This window comes from Microtus ochrogaster, chromosome 7, assembly GCF_000317375.1.
Source record: "Microtus ochrogaster isolate Prairie Vole_2 chromosome 7, MicOch1.0, whole genome shotgun sequence".
Lineage (NCBI taxonomy): Eukaryota > Metazoa > Chordata > Mammalia > Rodentia > Cricetidae > Microtus > Microtus ochrogaster.
The window spans coordinates 32,557,984-32,577,513 of record NC_022014.1 but is presented as its reverse complement, the minus strand read 5'-3'; the positions used below and the strand labels follow the sequence as shown (position 1 = coordinate 32,577,513).

The window sequence follows — 19,530 nt, the reverse complement described above, 5'->3', positions numbered from 1 at the left end:
CAAGATGCCAAAGGCAGAGGGACCTGATCTCCAGAGGTGAGATGCCACCTCTGTCACAGCATGTCTTCGTAGTGTATTGCAACTAATAACATTCTTCCACCTAGATTATCTCACAAGGGCTGAGGGAGGCAAGGAAGCTAGTGCACCAGAGCCAGAGTTCCAACCACAGAGAGGGTGTTTGTTTTATCTAAGGTCACAAGGCAGCTGACCCACAAGGCAGTTGCTTCCAGAAGTGGCATTCCTGCTACCATGCTATCCTGTGCCAGATAAGAAGGGATAAGGATGTGAAAATTCTGACGTCAGGAAGAGAGTAGACAGAGCGCTAAGGAAAAACGCAGAGTCAAACAGATTTGTGGAAACGCTCGCTAGTCCTCACCTGCTTCAACGTCTCTGAACATGGCTCTGAACGCCGGCAGGTAGCTGCTCTGAAGCTTGTCCAGGAGTCCAGCCATGCCCTTCACCTTAATTGTCATCAGTTGACTATAAATGTGTTCCAGGTCCTCACACCTGCAATACCACAGAGCAGGCAGGGTGAGAATCAGGAAATGTCACACTGTGATGCCCAACTCTGCTGAAGGCAGAGGGTAGCCCTGCCTCTGGTGTCTCCGCAGACTGAGCTCCCTCCCCAAGAGCCAGGCATCTGTTTCAGAACAGTACGAGTAAAATCCTGAGTCAGGAACAAAGGCTCACGGGAAAGGCTCCAGGAAACACTGGACCAGCTGGTGGCCTAAAAGCTTGGCAGCTGGAGGTCATTAGCTCTTGCAGCAAGGTTGGGGCAGGGGAACAGAAGCATCATTAAAGTGGGACTTCTTGAGAAGGGCCTCATCATAAGTCAGTAAATGGTTAGAAATTGGGGGGACACTCAGGATGGTGGTGCAAAGGGATCTGGAGCCCTACAGGACAGCTTGTCCATAACACCCTATGAAGTAGGGTCAGAGAATCTGCCCCCAACATCTGCTTGTCTCTCCAGAAAACATTCACCAGCACAATGATAAATAGGAGCAAAAGCATGGAGGGTGGGAGGGAAGCAGGCAGGTGCAAGAGTTAGGCACTTCTGGTCACCCCATGGGACCGAGACCCAGTGACTGCTATTGACAATCTGTGACCTAGGACAGGCAGTTCTGCAACCATTATCCAAAATCCCTTCTCCTTTTCAGGTCCTTACAGAGGTAAATACATCTAACCTTGGCTATCCAAGAAAAGGGAACAGAATTTAGAATAAAAGTATTGAGAGTCGGGGCTGGAGAGATGGCTCCGTAGTTAAGAGCACTGGCTGCTCTTGCAGGGGATCCAGGTTTGGTTTCCAACACCCACATAGTGACTCACAACCATCTGTAACTCCAGTTTTAGGGGCCTGGGCAACTGTGGTTCATATACATATATGCAAACAAAACATTCGTACACACAAGATAAAAAATGTTCTTAAAAAGAGGACAAAAGGTATTTTAAGTCTTGATTTAACTATATGCATGTAGTAAAAGATTCCTCCAATGAACTGACAGTGCCCCAGGAAAGAAAGGGCAGCTCCTGAGCCTCAGGGAAAGAATTCATCTTCCAGTTCACAAAAAGAAACATACTGCTCCTAAGACACCCAGTCGTCAGCCCTGGGAAGGATGAGAAACATTTGGAGGTGGAATCATATCCAGTGGTGGCTCCAGATAGGCCAGCCCTGTCTTCTCTTCTGTCATTACTCCTCTCCAAAGATCCGAGCATGTGCCTCCCTGCCTACCTGCTCTTCCAGAACTCCAGCTCCACCTTGGGGGTGGGATTGCCCCCCTGTAAGAGTGCCTGGGAAGACTCTTTCTTGAGTACCACCTGGACTTGGTGGCTCCATTTGATCACTGCAGACTCAATGGCATAGACAATTGACTTGTCGATGGTATCCAAGCTGCAACAGACAAAACACATCTCTTATTGTGTGCGAAAATAATTTGAGCCTGGTTGCATTTGCCCATCCCCAGTTGTGATAACAAAATTCCAGAGACTGGAAACCTTACAAAGATGTTCATTTAGCTCATGATTGGGAAGATCTGAAGTCCCAGTGTGTCAGGACACACTGTGGGTGGTACTGTGGTGGTAATATATGCATGGAGATTCATAAGGCAACATGACAAGTCAAAAAAAGCAGGAAGGGAGGCTAACTTTACCTTTTTATAACAGGCTATTCTGGAGGGTTTACATTAGTCTTCTCCAAGGGCAGTCCTCCCAATGACCTAATTGTCCTATACAAAGTTCCAAGTTTTAAGGGTCCCTCCATTTTCTAACAGAGCAACATTGGGGAACAAACCACCAATATGCAACCCCTCAGGGAACAAACTTAAGCCAATTCAAGAAATATCTGGGTGTTCTCTAAAGGAGAACTTAACTCCACATAACCTGTGAATCCTTTGGTTTTTAAGTTGTGTGTGTGTGTGTGTGTGTGTAGTATGATGTAGTGTTGGTGCTTTGTCCATGCACATGAATGTGGGGGCTGGAGACTGATATCCAATGTCTCTGTGGAATCTTTCCCCTTACTTTCTGATACAGGAGCTCTTGCTGAACTTGGAGTTCATTGATTGGACGAGGCTGGCTGGCCAATGTTCTGTAGCAGCAGGCCACTTGTTCGTCCTGGCTGCCCAGAACCGGAATAATCACACAGAAACTGTATTCATTAAATCACCTCTTGGCCATTAATTCTAGCTTCTTATTGGCTAGCTCTTTCATCTTAATTTAACCCATTTCTATTCATCTGTATATCACCACGAGACCGTGGCCTACCAGCAAAGTTTCAGCATGCCTGACTCTGGCCGTGGCTCCATAGCATCTTCTGATTCTGCCCTTCTTTCTCCCAGCATTCAGCTCAGTTTTCTCTGCCTACCTAAGGACTGTTATCTAGGACAGTGATCTGCAAGTTTTTCCCTTAAATAAATAACCCTTTTATTATTCACGATTCTGAACTGGTGTGGGATCATTTTGTGACTTCCATCTTCAATGATCTATAGGGATCCACTTGTTTCCAACTCACTTATCCCCCCAGTGTGAGGTTGATGACGTCATGCACAGTTTTGTGGGTGCTAGGGATCTGCTTGTGTGTCAGACATTTTACTAAGAGAGGCCTCTCCATGGTCTCTAGCCTATGAATTCTTAACGATTCCCCTGAAGTAATAGACTTCCATCAGCAAGTCAATTGTATAAATCATTTTCTAGGGAAGTATGTTTATTCTTATGTTCATTCAACATTATTTGTACAGCCAGGGGCCCATCAATATTCTGAACACTGGTTTAAGAACTTTAAATGGCACAAAATCCTGTCAATGCATGAAGGATTGAGTTGGCCACCCAATCCCCTTCTTTTGACTCATCAGAGGACAGGCTTCCTACATAGCCTGTAGTAGCAGCTCACAACTGACCAGCTCTTACAGGAAACACTTTGCCACACCTACCACCCTAGGCCTCCCTTGCTTTGTTGTGAGTCCTAATGCTATAGCAAGGACAAATGGGTTACACACTCCTCCAGCAGATGTAACCATCCTCATCCACAGCTCTGGATGTCAGGACAATTCCATCCTGGCTTCAGGTTTCCAGCAAAGAACGGGTTCCCAAGCATGCCCTTTCAAACACATTGTTTTGTTTTAAATGACTTATATATGATGACAAAAGATTAAAATTAAAATAGAACAGATGAGATGACTTTGTTCCAAAAACACCTGCCACACAAATGTGATGTCCTATGCTCTATCGCTAGAATTCAGGGGGTGGAGGAGAGAACTTACTCCTGAAAGTGTCCTCTGATCTCCACATGCTTGCATAGGACACACACACACACACACCATACACATCCTCAGACACCACAATAATAGTAAATACGTTTTCATTTTAAATAAATTGAAATAAAAATTGTCTGCTGTTCAGAATCTTACATGAACACTGTATATACTAGGTAACAGGGGCATAGTGATAGAGACAGGAAATTCATAGATGACATTTTTCACAAGAGGAACTCACCTGAACTTAATGTGAAATTCATATTTGCTTAGAAATGATGCAGCACAAGTGATTATGAAAGATATTAAAAGAAAATGCTCTCCTCCTTCAAATGATGCAGCCTTCAGGGAAATTATCAAAGTTGAACAAAAGGAGACAAACTCAGCAAGGAATTATAAACATGAGCTGAATGTTATTAAGGTATGGCATAAAGAAACCAAGATAAAGGGGGAGATTAATAGTATTTATTTTGAAAATTCGATATTTTTATTAAACTACAATAAGCTTTCCAGTTAACGGGAATGCTCCTTCAAATTGTATATAGCTATACAATCATTTCCCATGTAAAAGTACTAAGAAGTAGGCTGTAGTTGCATGCACTTCTTATTCTTCAGATATATCATGGCTCCTGAATAAAAACAATGATGGTCATATATTGAGAGAAACCTGGCCATATGGCAGACCACTCTTAATCAGGAAGATGACCCATTGCCACAAACACATAGAAAGGCTGGGTAAAAATATAGGAAAATATATTTACATACATAGACTGAATTGGAGGGAGGAAAATACCCCTGGATACAAAGACAAAGGAACATCAAAGCTGGACTATTTGAGAGGAAGCCGATGGGAGACATACCATTATAAAGCAGAGGATCTGGTGTAACACACAGGCCAGTTAGCTCAGCCCTGGGCTAGTGGTTGAGGCAGGAGAATCTTGAGTCTGAGGCCAGGTTGGATTATATAGGAAGTTCTAGGAAGGCTTAGGCCATAGAATGAGAAACTGTCTCAAATAAATAGAAAAACCAACATAATCAAAGAAGGCTGGAATTCTAATACCCTCTCAGGGGTAAGAGGCATGGACTTCCCCAGTGGAGCTAGATTTGCCTGGACTTAAGGGAGACAAAATCCTTAGGGTCTGAAAAGTTTGTGGTGACTGGGGAATGGAGGCTGGAACAGTAATATGAGCCTGAAAGTTAGTTCTATGGCATGGTTCCCAGGGGGATGCAGGTAGGGGCTGCATAGCTGCTGGATCAGGTATCATCCAGCCACAAGCCACATCCTGAGGTCACTGAACCTGCCATGGCTGCTCTTGCGCCTAACGTGATTTGGGGTAGAAGAAAAGACCACATCACTGAGAGAACCTTAGAAGACCTCTAGCACTAAAGCTCGGCAAGAGACGTCATCAGTGTGGATACACAGTCCAAGGACATTGGCCGACAGAGTCAACAGTGGGCTTGTGTGTGGACTGAGACACGTCAGGTCAGGAAGAGGAAAGGGCCTGGGAGGAATGCTCAGACAGAACAGCTCCCGTCCATCACCAAGGCCTACAGGCTGATGGTACTTACACTGGCTCACCGTGGCCATCCATGAATTCCACTTTTTCTGAGCCAACTGGAAGAGGCAGCAAGGTTCTCCCCTTCATGTGTTCAAGGATTACCAGGAGGTCACACTGCAGGGAGTGGGCATGATACCTGATGTCTTGACACACCATGTGGGGCCAGCCTAGATGGTTCTTTTCATTGGCTAGGACAGGGATAATGACCTGAAACAGAGATACACCAAGAAGGCAAGAGAATTGCAAGTTCGAGTCAGCCTGTGTCACATCGTGAGACCTTGTCTCAATAGGAAGAAAAACAAGACCTTGAATAAAGCTATTCTGCATGGCTGGATAATATTGCTTCCAAAAGTCATGGGATATTAAACCAAAACTCCTAGTACCAGGCATGGGATACCTCCAGATGAGTTACTGGCCAAGAAACCCTCAAAGGTACTCAAAATAATATGGTCTATTGTCACTGGTTTGGGCTGCTCACTAAAACTAGACAGTAAGATCCTACTGCTAAAGACACACACTTTGGATAAAGGATATAGAGAAATCAAACCGGAATTGAGATAGACAGTGCTGGAAGGTACTATGTAAGCTGGTGGGGGAAGAAACATTATCAATAATGCTACCTAGATGTAGACACTATGTATTACAACACTGACCAGACAAAATACACCCACTGGTGGGATAGTAACATGATTGTTGTGCTTATAACCAATGGCTTCTTCACTGGAACTAAGTCCCACTCCACAGATGGGAAAACACGGGTGGAATTGAAAGCCAGGTGAAAAAGCCATGGTGGAAGAAGCTGTTGGCCCTATGGAAGAATCTGCTCTAGGGGTTCTGATAAATATATCTGTTGTTACATGGCCTGTGTAAAGGGGTTTGAAGGAGAATAGCCCTGTAGGCTCAGGTTTGAATACTTGGTTACCACTGGTAGAACTCTTTGGGGAGTGTGTGACCTTGTTGGAGGAGGTGTGTCACTGGAGGTGGGTTCTTAGGTTTCAGAAGACTGTGCCACTCCTGGTGCACTGTCTCTGCCACCATTAGTTCTCAACTACTGCTCCAGTGCCATGCCTGCTTACTGCCATGCTCCACACCATGATAGTCATGGACTCTAACCCTCTGGAACTGTAAGCCCCCATTAACTATTTATTTATTTAGGTTGTTCAAGACAGGGTTTCTCTGTAGCTTTAGAGCCTGGAACTAGCTCTTGTAGACTAGGTTGGCCTTGAACTCACAAAGATCTGCCTACCTCTGCATCCAAAGTGCTGGGATTAAAAGCGTGGCTCTTCCACTAGCTCTTACTTCTATATGTTGCCTTGATTGTGGTGTCTCTTTACAGGAGTAGAAAAATTGCTGAGATTCTGCCTTCTAAACTTCCACAAGCTAGTGTAGCCTCAGCCTGAGACAGAGGAGCCTCATTTGGTAATGGATGCAGAGAATAAGAACCCATTGAGGTACTAAATAAGGGGTGGCTGAGTGTTCCGGTCTAGGTGGAACATCACCACCACCCAATCCAAGGTCTAGGGGACACTGTAGATGAGGGGAAGCCAGACTTTGAGCATCAGGCAATGGGGCAGGAAGGAATAAAACGCTGTCTTCTGGGAATGGCATGCAGCGCCAGGGGATAGGGAGAGAAAGGTATAAAATGCTGTTTTCTGGATATGGCATGACTCTGGCAATCATGAACACACAGGAGCTATGACCACTTGCACAAGGTAGCATACAGACACACACAAAGGGGACTGTTTAGGAAGAAGGGGTCAGTAGGAGTGAGAAAAGACTAAGAGAAGGGATGGGGGCATATGCTGATAATTGATGTTTAACACTATCATAAAGTAAAAAAAAAGTAAAAGAAGAGAAAAAAGAAAGAACGAGTGGGAAAGGACATGTGGGAAGAGAGGAAAGGAAGGAGGGAGGACAGAGAGCTGAGGGAAGGGGAAGTATGCTAGGGATGGAGAAGGAGTAGAGGGAAGGAAAAGGAGGAAAGGGGAGGAAGGGGAGGGAGAAGAGGAACCATTCTTAGAGCTCAACGCATGTTCTACTTCAGGTCACTGTACTGTAAGACTTAAGACTGGTCTACAACATTACATGTTACCTTGACTTCTGGAGAAATCAGGAAAGCCTCCAACGCCTTCCTATGATTTTCTATCTCATCTGTTCCTTGGAGAATGTTCTCCAAGCTAAACAGTTTTCCTCACCAGGAGTCAGGTACTAGAGGCAGCCCTTACTGGGAGGCTTCCTTACTAGCCCCAGGAATTATTAACAACAACAACAACAACAACAAAAAGCCAATCACATCCTTCCACTGGAACCAGGGGCATCACTCTATCTCGACACGATAAAGTATGCTCCCCCCCCATAGTCGCTGGTTCACTCTCATCCCAAAGTCAGTTCCATGCAGTCTTGTTTGGTAGGGTGACCCGCCCCTCTCACTGGGAGACATGGCTAGTAAACACTGTCCATATCATCTGCTGTATTAGGAGTCTGCAGTGTTATACTGAATCCATCACCTGGGACATCAACCCCTCCCTCATCATGAGGATGAATACGAGCTGACAGAAATGGCTCCAAAAGAAAAAAAAGAGAAATAAATCAGGTTTGGTAAAGATGATGACACACCCTATGGGCATGTGAGTAGGCATCTAAAAGGAGCCACCTTGAGAATCATACTCCATCTCTAGGATGAAAATGAGCTGATTTGGGCCACCCAACACAGCTTGTATTTGGGGGCCCTTACCCACATTGAGAGATGGATGGGGGTAAGGCCCAACCCTTGTTCCAACTTTTCATGGAAGAGAAGATGACTCTTGCACATTCATCTTTTAAAGGAGTTGACCCTTTACCCAGAGGGAGCTGGAGAGCAAAGTAATTTAGAGGAGTGGGAACTTCCAGGGAAACAAAGACCAAGTGGCCACATGAACTCCTGAAAGAGGCTGCTCTTGAAGATTCACTGTTATTTGCAGCCCACTGATAGCCACTTCCCATTACCCTATGACAGCTCATACAATTGACATGTCATACAGACAGGGGTGTGCTGGACAGGATGGCCCAGGAAATCATGGAAAGAAAAAATGGATTCAGAGAGGATGGCTTCAAAATAGATAGTTCTTGCCTGTTTGTTCTGGAAACATTTTTTGAGCAGAGACAGACATTTGAGCAGAGAGTTCAGAAACAACAACAACAAAATCACAAGCTAAGTTCAGTCACATTTATGTTGAACTCAGGGCAGAAGGCTGAACAAGAAAGGGATTTTCGTAGGATCTCCAAGGCAGAGACTGAATCCCAATTGATCCTTAAGTACCCACAGGAGAAAGAATGTCATTACATCATGGGATGTGAGACAGGATAAGGGTGAAGCCCCTGAAGGGGGTGAGCAGCTTGCACTTTGATGCCAGGGATTTGATGCATCTGTTGTATTTCAAGAAGGAGATTCTGGGTGGCAAGTGGGGTAAGCCTGCCAGGGGGATTGGGGGTTAAGGGGTTAAGGTTGCAAACAACCGGGCTGGAAGGAGTCAGACACAGGTAGCTTGGCACACTTTGAAACTGAATCAGAGTTCCAAAGTAAAGAGGGCTTATATACAAAGGAAGATATCCGAGGAGTGAGGACAGAGGGTTCTGATGTTAGGAAGCTGGGAAGAGGGGAGGCACCATCAGCAGACACCGAGGAGGCATAGTCCTGACTGTGTGAAACAACTGAAAGGTGGGAGCCAAAGGAAGAATGTGCCTCTGGGGAGCAGAGATGAACCATGAGCCATCCACAGAGCCAGTGGGATTGGCACTGATTACAGCCGCTTGACGTGGACCAGTAGCACCACTGAAAATACTGCTGCTCTCCTCTTCTAGGGAGTGTGGGAGGAAAGTCTGGGGAGACAGGAAAGGCTAGTGGAGCAGGAGGACACATTCCAAAATTGATTTAAAGAGAATAATAGCCAGATGTTGTGCCATAGGCTGAGACAGGAAGATCATGGGTTCAAGGATAGCCTGGGATACCCAGAATAGACATCGTCTCAAAACATCTTCTAAGGGTGCAGAGATAGCTCAGTTGTAGAAGCGCCTGCTCTGCAAGCATGAAGACTCAGCTGAGTCTAATATCCAGAACCCGTAAAAGTGCTACATGTGGTGGACTACATTTGTAATGCCAATGCCTGGGAATTTGGGGGAGGGGCTCCAAGGTTTGCTGGTCAGCCAATCTAGTTCAATGGGTAGCTGCTTCCCAGGCCAGTGAGATATCTTGCTTCAAAGGAGGTGAACGGGAGAGTAACACTCAAGGTTGTCCTCTGGCTTCCACACACATGGGTGCACACATTGTCATAGTTAGGTCTCTTCACTATGAAGAGACATCATGACCATGGTTAACACTTATAAAGGAAAACATTTAAAGGGGGCTAGCTTACATTTTCAGAGGTGTAATTAGTTCATTATCTTCAGGTAGCATAGTGTTGGAGAAGGAGCTGAGAGTTCTACTTCTTGATCCAAAGGCACCAGGAGCAACTGTAACCACACTGGGTGTAGCTTGAGCATAGGAGACCTCAAAGTCTACCTGCACAGGGACACACTATCTCAAACAAGACCACACCAACCTGCTTTCTTATAGACTCCAGGGCCATCCTCCCAGAGGTGCTATCACTCACAGTGAGCTCTTCCCACATCAACCAGTGATCAAGAAACACCTCCTAGACGTGTCCACAGCATAATACTATTTGCCTTTAACAAAAGAAAACAATACTTGTTGTGTGTGACAGCAATAAGAGCAGTGAGGACACTGGCTAAGTGAAATGATCCAGTGGAATGACAATGATAATTGGTGGTTCTGCCTCTCAAGCTGGGCAAGGAACAAGTGCCCTGTTGTGGCCAAGAGACATCGAAAAGGCAATGTCCAGCAGAGTCCAGAGACTGTTGTGGTCAAGGTATGGGAGAGAGCAAGACAGAAACGCAGAGGCGCCAATCGGGGGGTGCACTGGATCAGAAAGTGTAGGGAAACTGGAGGAGAAAGACTCAGGGAACCCAGAGGCCATGTGATTGGTGGACCTTTTAATCACTGGAATAGCTAAGTGTCAAGTCATAAGAAACACTGAGAGCCACAAAGAGACAGATGCTATATGACTATTTGCATAGTTTCTACTGCTGTGAAGAGACACCATGACCATGGAAAATTCTATAAAGGAAAAGATTTAATTGGGACTGGCTTGTGGTTCAGTCCATTATCTTTATGGTAGCATGCAGGCAGACATGGTGCTGGAGAAGGAGCTAAAAGTTCTACATCTTGATCCACAAGTAGAAAAAGGAGGCTGTCTCCTATACTGGGCGTAGCTTGAGCATATGAGATCTCAAAAGTCCATCACCAGAGTGACACAATTCTTCCAACAAGGCCACACCTCCTAATAGTGCCACTCCCTATGGGCCAAACATTCAAACACATGAGTCTATGGGGGCCATTCCTATTCAAACCACCACAGCTAGAGCAGTCAAATTTCTGAAGACAAATTGGAGACTACTGTTTGATGGGTCTGAGGATAGGGACATGTGTGTTGTTGGGTCAATGTAGTTTCAACCACATTGGGTCGGGGAGATCTGGAGATATTTGTGTCTGACGACATTGTACTTACTGTACAGTTAGAAACTTCTGGGGGAAGGGGCAGGTGAATTTTATGTGTTTTTTTTTTCCAAAGTAAAAATAATACTTTAAAAAGTTTTCTGCTTTGGTAATTCCTTTGAACAGCCTTACAATATTTCACTGTATAGATGTTCCATCAATCATTCATTTATTCCTTGACTAAGTAGTTTTGTCTCCAATCTAAATTAAAAAAATCAGGTAGCTATTTGGTGCCATGTCCCTTTACTCTTAAGCACTTGAGAGGTGGAAGCAGGAGGATCAGGAGTTAAAGGTCATCCTTAGCTCCAAAGCACATTAGAGGCCAGCCTGGGCTACATGAGACTTTGCCTCAAAAAAATAAAAAGGAAATCTTTAAAAAAGTAAATTGTCTCTTTAATCTTATGCACATATATGTGGGTCTGTTTGCATGTATGACACATGTGTGTAGGTGTTCATGAAGCACAGAAGGTGTCAGGTCCTCTGGAGCTGGAGTTTCAGACTATTGTGAGCTGCCTGACTTGGGTGTTGTGAACAAAACTCTGGTTCTAGAAGTGTGTTTCTGTAAGCATCAAGTCATCTCTGCAGCCCCTAAAATAAACTTTGCTTACTGGATTGTGCTTCCTCATGATTGCACAATTCAGAGCTGTGCTCAAGCCCTCTGAGTATTCTAGTACATGCCTCATCTCTGAACCTTTTTTTTTTTTTAAAAAGGATTAATTTAGTTTTTAAGATTAAATATCTGTGTGCATCTATGTGAGTGCATGTACACATGTGACTTCAGATACCTACAGAAGGGGGCATCAAATCCCCCAGAGCTAGAACTACATACAGGTGGTTGTGAGCTTCCTGACACGAATCTTTTGCAAGAACAATATGACTCTTAACTGCCACTCCCTGCTCAGGAGTCAATGCAACACCAAGATCAAGGCAGCATCTTAGACTACATGAATCTTTCTTTCCTCTGAAGCCAAGGACACTTCCTAACACCCTTCACTAGGGGATGTGACCCATAGGTGGCCTTCTGTACAGAAGGTGTCTAAACATAATACGGTGATAAGACCATTCGATTTAAAAACATTAGGAAGTTATTGCAAGTCTAGCTTTTCTGGTCCCGAGAGATTGCCCATCCATCATGTTCCTCCTTGGAATTCTCCTTCAACTAGGAAGGTAACATTAGATGTAGCAAGGAACATCCAGGTCCTGGCTCTACCAATAGGTTCAAAAGTGCGTGTGTTTGTGCCTTTTAAGGGAAGCATCTCATGGGTGAGAACTTATTTTCTATTCCTGTGTCATTTCCAGGGCACCAATCACACAGCTAATATCTCCATACGCTAATTTCACAACTGGCTGGACCTGGGGAGGACCCGCCTCCAGAAGCACATGTGTGTCCTACTAGCAGGAAGTTTTCTTCCACTTGGGAAGGTCTAAAGGGGAGCAAGAATCTCTCCTGGATTGTGAAAATTCTCTAAGAGCTAGAGGCTCCATCTATGTCCCTTTTCCCTGGGCAGGGACAAACCCTTCCCAGTGCTCGCTGGCCATTTCCAAAATGATACTCAACCTTGGTAAATGATTGCATGGCAAATAAATGACATAAAAATCAAAATCAGACCGCCTCTCTCTAAAGTCCTCTGCTAAGGAAAACAATATTTAAAGTACCCCAGCTTCTTCCACCCAGCAGACTCACTTGAAATACGCCCCCCCCCCCACACACACACATACCACCACCATCACTTCCTATCCTCAGCTCCTGCCTTTTGATTTACAAAGTTGCCAGGACTTGGCACTTCACACTCTGGCTTCCCCTTGAAGCAAGACCCTGACCCAAGGCTGATTCTTACTGTGGCCAGGCCTCCACCTAGACTTGCCCTTCCAGCTTTTACCTTACAGTTCACCAGAGTTTTGGTTTCCTTGCCCCTAAACCCTTCCACTCCCTCCCAGACTGTGCTCCAACCTCACACCACTTTCTTTCAAACTCCACCCCTTGCCTCCGCCCTCTGACTGTGACCCCGCCCACACTCCCTCCCCTGCAATGTCGCCCCACCTTTTTGGCTCTGACTCCTCCCCTCATGCGCACCCCCAGCCAGCCTCAGCTAGCAAGGGGCCACCCACCCACCCTCACCTCGGAGAGCAGGGGGGCTAGGTGTTCCAGAGGCATAGCAGGCAGGTCTCCGCAGAGCACCGCGCCGCGGAGGCTGTGACTTCCCGGAGGCTCTGGCCTGGTGCGCAAGAAAAAAAGCCCCTTGGAGCGAGTCGGGCCGGTCTCCGGTCCTGCGTCCAGGCAGGGTCGTACTGCCAGGCCCCCGGGCCCAGGCTGCACAAGCAGCAGCGGCCGCGGCTCCACGGTAGCACCTTGGTCCAGGAAGGCTTGCAGCAGCCGTTCCACCTCGGCTGTGCCCGCGCAGCGCTCCCAAGCACCCGCGACTGGACGCAGACTCCGAGTCACGAAAGCCCCCAAGAGCCGCAGCCTCGGGTCACCGGGCTCCTCATCCCCTGTCTCAGCTGGAGAGGCTGACTCCTCCAAGCCGGGCATCTTGCTGCCTGATGCCGCGTCCGTTTCCCTAGCGACGGGGGATGCCAACTTCTCCCGCCTCTGCTCTCCTTATATTGGGTACTGGACTCTAGCTCCGCCCCACTAAGTTAATAAGGTAGGCAGGGGCTGGGAAGGGGCGGGGTCGCGTCGCGGTTGCTGGGAAACTGGTGGAGGCTCCCACTTCCAGGATGGTCTGGTAGCCTGACTGGAGGGAGGTGTGCAGAAGAAAGCAAGGCAAAGGCTTGCGTGGGATTCCTTTGTCTAAGGTCAGATTAAAGTCTTCAGACGCCTCCATACGCAAACAGCATAAATCTCTTACCTATCCTAAATATATTATTTAAAAAGTTACTCCCAATGCCAAATCATAATACCACGAGTGTAAGAAAGTTGAATACAGTATAAGTTTCTTTTTCAAAGGTGATAACTTAAAACTTTAGTAGAGTACTGTCTAGGGGGAGGGTCACCCCCCCCAAAAAAAAACAATTATAGGCTTACAGAGACGTGCAATCTGTTGGTGAGACTTGGGGCTTTATTGTTTCATTTAAATTTACAGTTAGATAGGTGCGCGTGGCAAGTAACTATTTCAGATGTCTCTGCTTCAAACATTTATAATAAATTATTGTAAAAATATTCCCCAGTATCTTGCTCTGCCTACGCCTTCATCTGCCAAAAGGGCAGCTGTGCTGGGTGATGTGATTCTGCGGGAGTGGCCATAGGTCAGTTATTAAATGTACCAAAGCGCTTGTAAATATGCGGCATGCTAAGCATCCCTTCCTGACCAGGGAAATTATTACTTCTCCCAGGCTCCATCTTTCTGCGTGATCAGAATAGAGAGTTTGGGCCTTCGTAGGCATGTGTGAGTAATGGGGAAGGTGTGTGGGTACCAGGGAAATGGACGCTCAGCATGAGGCCAGCAGGTCTGCAAGAATCTCCTCTTTGCACCTCCAATCTGATTGTATTACCTCCCAGGGACTGTAGGGTTTCTTAGTAAAGTGGATGCTTACAATAGGCTTCAAAGGAACATTAACAGAGTGGCACTTATCAAAGGCAGTGTGGCTTAACAAGACCCCCTCAGGACAGCACCAGTGCCTAGAAGCTAAAATGATTGATTTCTCAATAGCTGGGACGCGGGGGTTCTGTGATGAAATGTTTGCATTAGAAAATGGATCTTTATTATGTCTATGCAGAGTGTTTGATCATTGGTGCATTAAACAACAAGCAGAGCAATTAGGAAGAAAGGGGCAAAATGGATTTGATAATTGATATTTCCAAAAAGACATTGTGGAAAAATAGAAATGTCAGAGGCTTTTTACATATGCCATAATTCCGTCCTTTCTTCCTTTCTTCTGACTTCCCCCCCTTCCTTCTCACCCCCACCCCCGCTTCTTCACTCCTTCCCATAAGAAGTCCTCATGGCCATTTTGGGTGGCAAATGTCTCCAATGTGTCCATCTGCTTATGTTTTGCATACAGAATGAACTCAAGACCATTTACTTCCTATAAGCCTTTCAAATAAAATTAGTGCCACTTTCACCCTGGCTCCCCCGACCCCTTTATCTCATTTGCTGCTTGCCCCAACTATATACAAACAGCATGAATGATGGGATGGGAAGATGTGTTAGTGGGTAGGAGAAGTTACTTTGCAAGCATGAAGACTTGAGTTTAACTCCCACCCTGCATAGCCTATGCTAAAATCTATGCATAGATGTAACTCCAGCACTGGGGACCAGGGACAGGAGGATCCTAAGAGCTCATTGGCTACTGAGCCTAGCAGTGAACTTCTGGTCCAATGAGAGACTCTTTGTCAAGGAAATATGGCCGGGGACCATAGAGAAAGATGCTCCGCATCCACATCTGACTGGTATGAGGTATTTGTGTGCACATGAGCATGGGTAGGCATGTGTGTACATATGATAGAGAGGGTAAATGAGTCCCTGAAGATGTCTGCCGGAAGGTGAAGTCTCCCAAACACTGCCATCTGTTTCTCTATAACAAACCTTCTGTTCATTTTAGAAGCTGACTTTTTGGGGGAAATTTTTTTATAGGTTTTATTTAAAAACAATTGATATTTTCTCTATATTGAATAGGTACAACAAGAAATTACCCCCAAACCTGGCAGTTTAAAATAGCAATAAATACATAATCCCAGATATTGTGCAGAGGGTGAGGAGTTTGAAAACAGCTTGTCTAGATGGTTGTGGATTAGGATCCTTTGTGATGCTGAATGTAAAAACCTTATCAGGGCTCCATCAATCACTCAAAGGCCTGAGCAGGCTTGGAGTGTCACCTGCAAGATGGCATACTCTCCAAACTGGCAGGTCAGGGTTGACTGTGGGCAGAAGGCTGGTTTTCAATTTATAGCCTTTGTTTCTTTAATTGCTAGTGTGTGTGTGTGTGTGTGTGTGTGTGTGTGTGTGTGTGTTCCTAGGTACATACGACCTGCTCAGTATGCACGTTACTAACCTGTATATATTTTCAGAGCTGACCATTTAGCGTTAGATAACCATTGGTGTGCTCTTCCTTGGGGAAGACAGTTGCTCCTGCTCTTAGCATTTTTATTTGCCTTTAGTTCTTTATCTAGGGTTGAGGTCTTGTGAGCTTTCTCTCACCCACGTTAGCATGTATGTCTATTGTCCTTGTCCAGATAAGGGTTAACATTTTTGCCATGTTTACACATGTTTTCTTCCATATATAATTATATAATGCACAATATAAACAAACAAACAAATAAATAAACCTAGCATAGTTGCTCATGCCTACAATCCCAACACTTGGGAAATTAAGGTAATTATAGGCCAGGGCAAGACTAACTTGGGCTATATAGGAAGGTTCTTTCTTGAATAAATACAAATAAATAGGAAATCAAGTGTGGGGTGCATGCTTGTATAACCCCAACACTTAGAGAGAGAGGCCAGAAGATCAATAACTCAAGATTATCTTTGGCTGTATATAGAGAATTTCAACTGCATTGTGCTACATGAGACCCTATCTCAAAGGACAGGAAGTTCATCAACATAATGGAAATGCTCATAATTTGCATTTATGAAATTATAGCCAAATGTCTTACAAATTAAACCTCATAATCATGTGTGTTGCTGATGGTGTCTTTGTTATCCAGTTCAGTAAGGGCTGCTTGCTATGTCTCTTTACTGTGGTTCTTGACTCTGTTCAACCCAGTCAATTCTTGACTCATGGATGGGGGGGGGAGTATTTTATCCTTTTGGCTTTATGACAAGACCTTTTCTTTTTCCCCATTCCTGTGTAACTACTTCCTCTTAGTCTCCTTGACTTCTTCTGCTGTTCCTGTCCCTCCCACGTTGGCATTGCAGCAACCTGCCTCATCCTCTGTCTCCTCATCTTCTGCCCTCTCCTTGCATGAGCTTCCAAAGCAACAGTTCTTCCTTTAGGCAGATGGCTCACACGCATGTCCTTATATCCTGCCCAAATTCGGGTGAGGTACTATCTTTGGGGAGTAATACATCATATCCCTGCAAACTGAGGCAGAGTAAAAGGGAAAATTAACAGGATATAGGCAAAGAAAGGGAGCCCTGTATGTCAAAGGTCTGGTTTAAATCTCTCACAAAAAAATTTCTGAGAAAATAACATAAATAAGTCATGTTTACGGTAAAAATATATCTCTCAAATCCTTTCACTTTTTGACCTTTTTTAAACTTATCAACCTATATAATGGTGTTATGAGTGTCATAAAACTTCTCGTATTATAATTTATTCAAGTTGCTTAGATGAAACTAAGTGTGGTGGTTTGCATGAGAATAACCCCCCTATAGACTCCCATGATTGAATGTGTGGTCCCTAGTTAATGGAACTGTTTGGAAAGATTAGGAGGTGTGGCGTTGTTGGAGGAAGTATGCTACTAGGGGTGGGCTTTGAGATTTTAAAAGCCTCCACCAGGCTTTCTCTCTGACTACCTGCCTGTGGATCAGGATGTAAGTTCTGAGTCCCAAACCTGCCTTCTTGCTACCTTGCTTCTTACCTAAAACAACGAGCCTCCAATTAAACACTTTCTTTTACAAGAGTTGCCTTGGTCATGGTGTCTCTCGATAGCAGTAGAACTGGAACAAAACCAAGAAGCAGACCAAGCATCTCTACTTAACCTTTTTAAGCCTCTGAACGATGTAACTTCAATGTTGTGCAGATAGCTATTGCTCAGACTGTGAAAGATGATTCTCTCCAGAAACCTATGCCCATATTTGGATGTGTACCAGCTCGGATGGAAAGGGGACAGCCCAGCACTGCCACCAGCAGCCTGAGCAGTTCTCTGTCTCCTTTGAGATCTCCATAAAAGGAAAGTTGCATCTTTGACTAGGTCACAGAAACTATTTCAGGACAACTGAGAGTGAAGGAAAGTTAGTTTAGGATGTAGTTAAACCAACAGTTGTGTAGAAAAATTAGTCTATGACCCATAGATGTGAGTGCAGCCTTCATAAGAGAGTTATGCTTAGGTAGCATTATAATGGTTATGTGTACAATCTTGTGGATTTTAAAATTACATTTCTCAAAGGATATGATTTATAACACTGTTAAAGATGAAGTAATTAAATGAAGATTAGAAGGTTAAACATATGAGTTGTTTTACTTATTGTTTTTCTTTAGTTTTTGATCATTTCATATGCGTTTTTAATGAACTTTGGTTATGTCACTGACCATAGCTGTAAAGGTTAGCTTTTTCAATTGAACACAGCCTAGAATGTGAAGAGAGCCTCAATGGAGGAATTATCTATTTTGGGTGGGCCTATGGATATGTTTGTGGAGAATTTTCTCAGCTAATTAAGCTTTAAAGCTTTTTCTATCCCTTCAGCCAACTCTCAAATAATAACATGGAGGGTTGTTATTAATTATGAAAGTTGAGCATTAGCTCTTAGAACTTAAATCGACCCATCTGTACCCATCTATATTCCATCACGTGGCATTGCCTCTCTTTGATCTTATACCCCCTGTTTCCTGTCTGTGTCTCCTGGCCTCTCCCCTGCACACTTAGACTCAGCCTCCTCTTCCTCTCTCTATCTGGAAATTCTGCCTTATGTCTTCTGCCATTCAGTTTTTTATTAAACCAGTCATAAGGTGCTTTAGGCAGAGACACATCTTTACAGTGTAGACAAATATCCTGAAACACCAGACTACTGTTGGTAGCACCATTCCCTAGGTAGGGGTTCTGAACCATCTAAGATGGAGAAATCACGTGGAGGACAATCAAGTGAGCACAAGTGCATTCATTTCCCTTGTAATATGTAATATGCTTAGCTACGTGAAATTCCTGCCTTTGTTTCCTCATAATGATGGACTATAACCTAGATTTATAGGCTGCAATAATCCCATCTGTGATGGTTTAAAAGAAAATGGCCCCCAGAGGGAGTGGCACTATTAGGAGGTGTGGCCTTGTTGGAGGAAGTGTGTCACTGTGGAGGTGGGCTTTGAGATCTTATATGCTCAAGCTTTGCTTAGTGTGACACTTAGTTTACTTCCTGTTGTTTGCTATTCAAGATGTATTAACTCTCAGCTACTGCTCCAGTACCATGTCTGCCAACACATTGCATAACCCACTATGATGATAATGAACTGAACCCCAAACTGTAAGTTAGCCACCCCCCAATTAAGTGTTTTCCTTTATAAGAGTTGATGTGGTCATGTTGTCTTTTCACAAAAATAGAACCCCTAAGACAGAAGTTGGTATAAGGGACTAGGATATTTCAGTGATAGGCCTAACCATGTTTTTGTTTGAAGGAATATGGACCTTGGGACTCTCACCTTCCTGGACCTGGATAGAAGTGGGAGGACCTTGGACTTCCCACAGGGCAGGAAATCTGGACTGCTCTTCATTCTCGAGAGGGAGGGGGAATAGAGTGGGGGGAGGGGGAAATGGGGAGGGGTGATGTGTGAGAGGAGGGGGAGGAAAATGGGAAATGGGGAGGAGGCAGTAATTTTTTTCAACAACAAAAAAAAATAAAAAATAAAAAAAAGAAATGCAGTTAAATGCTTTAAATGCTGCTTAATGGGCCATAGTAATAGGAGCATGAAAGACAATGCTACTAACAGTTATTTTAACTGTGGAGGGCTAGCTCAAGAGGTTTCAGAGGAGAAGAATTTTGGA

At 44.7% G+C, this 19,530-nt stretch overlaps 1 protein-coding gene across 1 annotated transcript in view; it reads right to left on the bottom strand.

The window, feature by feature from the left end:
• Dnah9 (dynein axonemal heavy chain 9) overlaps positions 1-13,445 on the bottom strand; it is a 333,793-nt gene extending 320,348 nt beyond the window's left edge. The window contains exons 1-4 of the mRNA XM_005349858.2: positions 13,012-13,445; positions 5,313-5,509; positions 1,730-1,888; positions 377-507 (exon numbers count right to left, since the gene is read on the bottom strand). Coding sequence (XP_005349915.1) covers positions 377-507; positions 1,730-1,888; positions 5,313-5,509; positions 13,012-13,422 — 898 coding nt within the window. The 5' untranslated portion in view covers positions 13,423-13,445. The remainder of the gene's footprint in view (positions 1-376; positions 508-1,729; positions 1,889-5,312; positions 5,510-13,011) is intronic.
• Between the last annotated feature and the right edge of the window lie 6,085 nt (positions 13,446-19,530).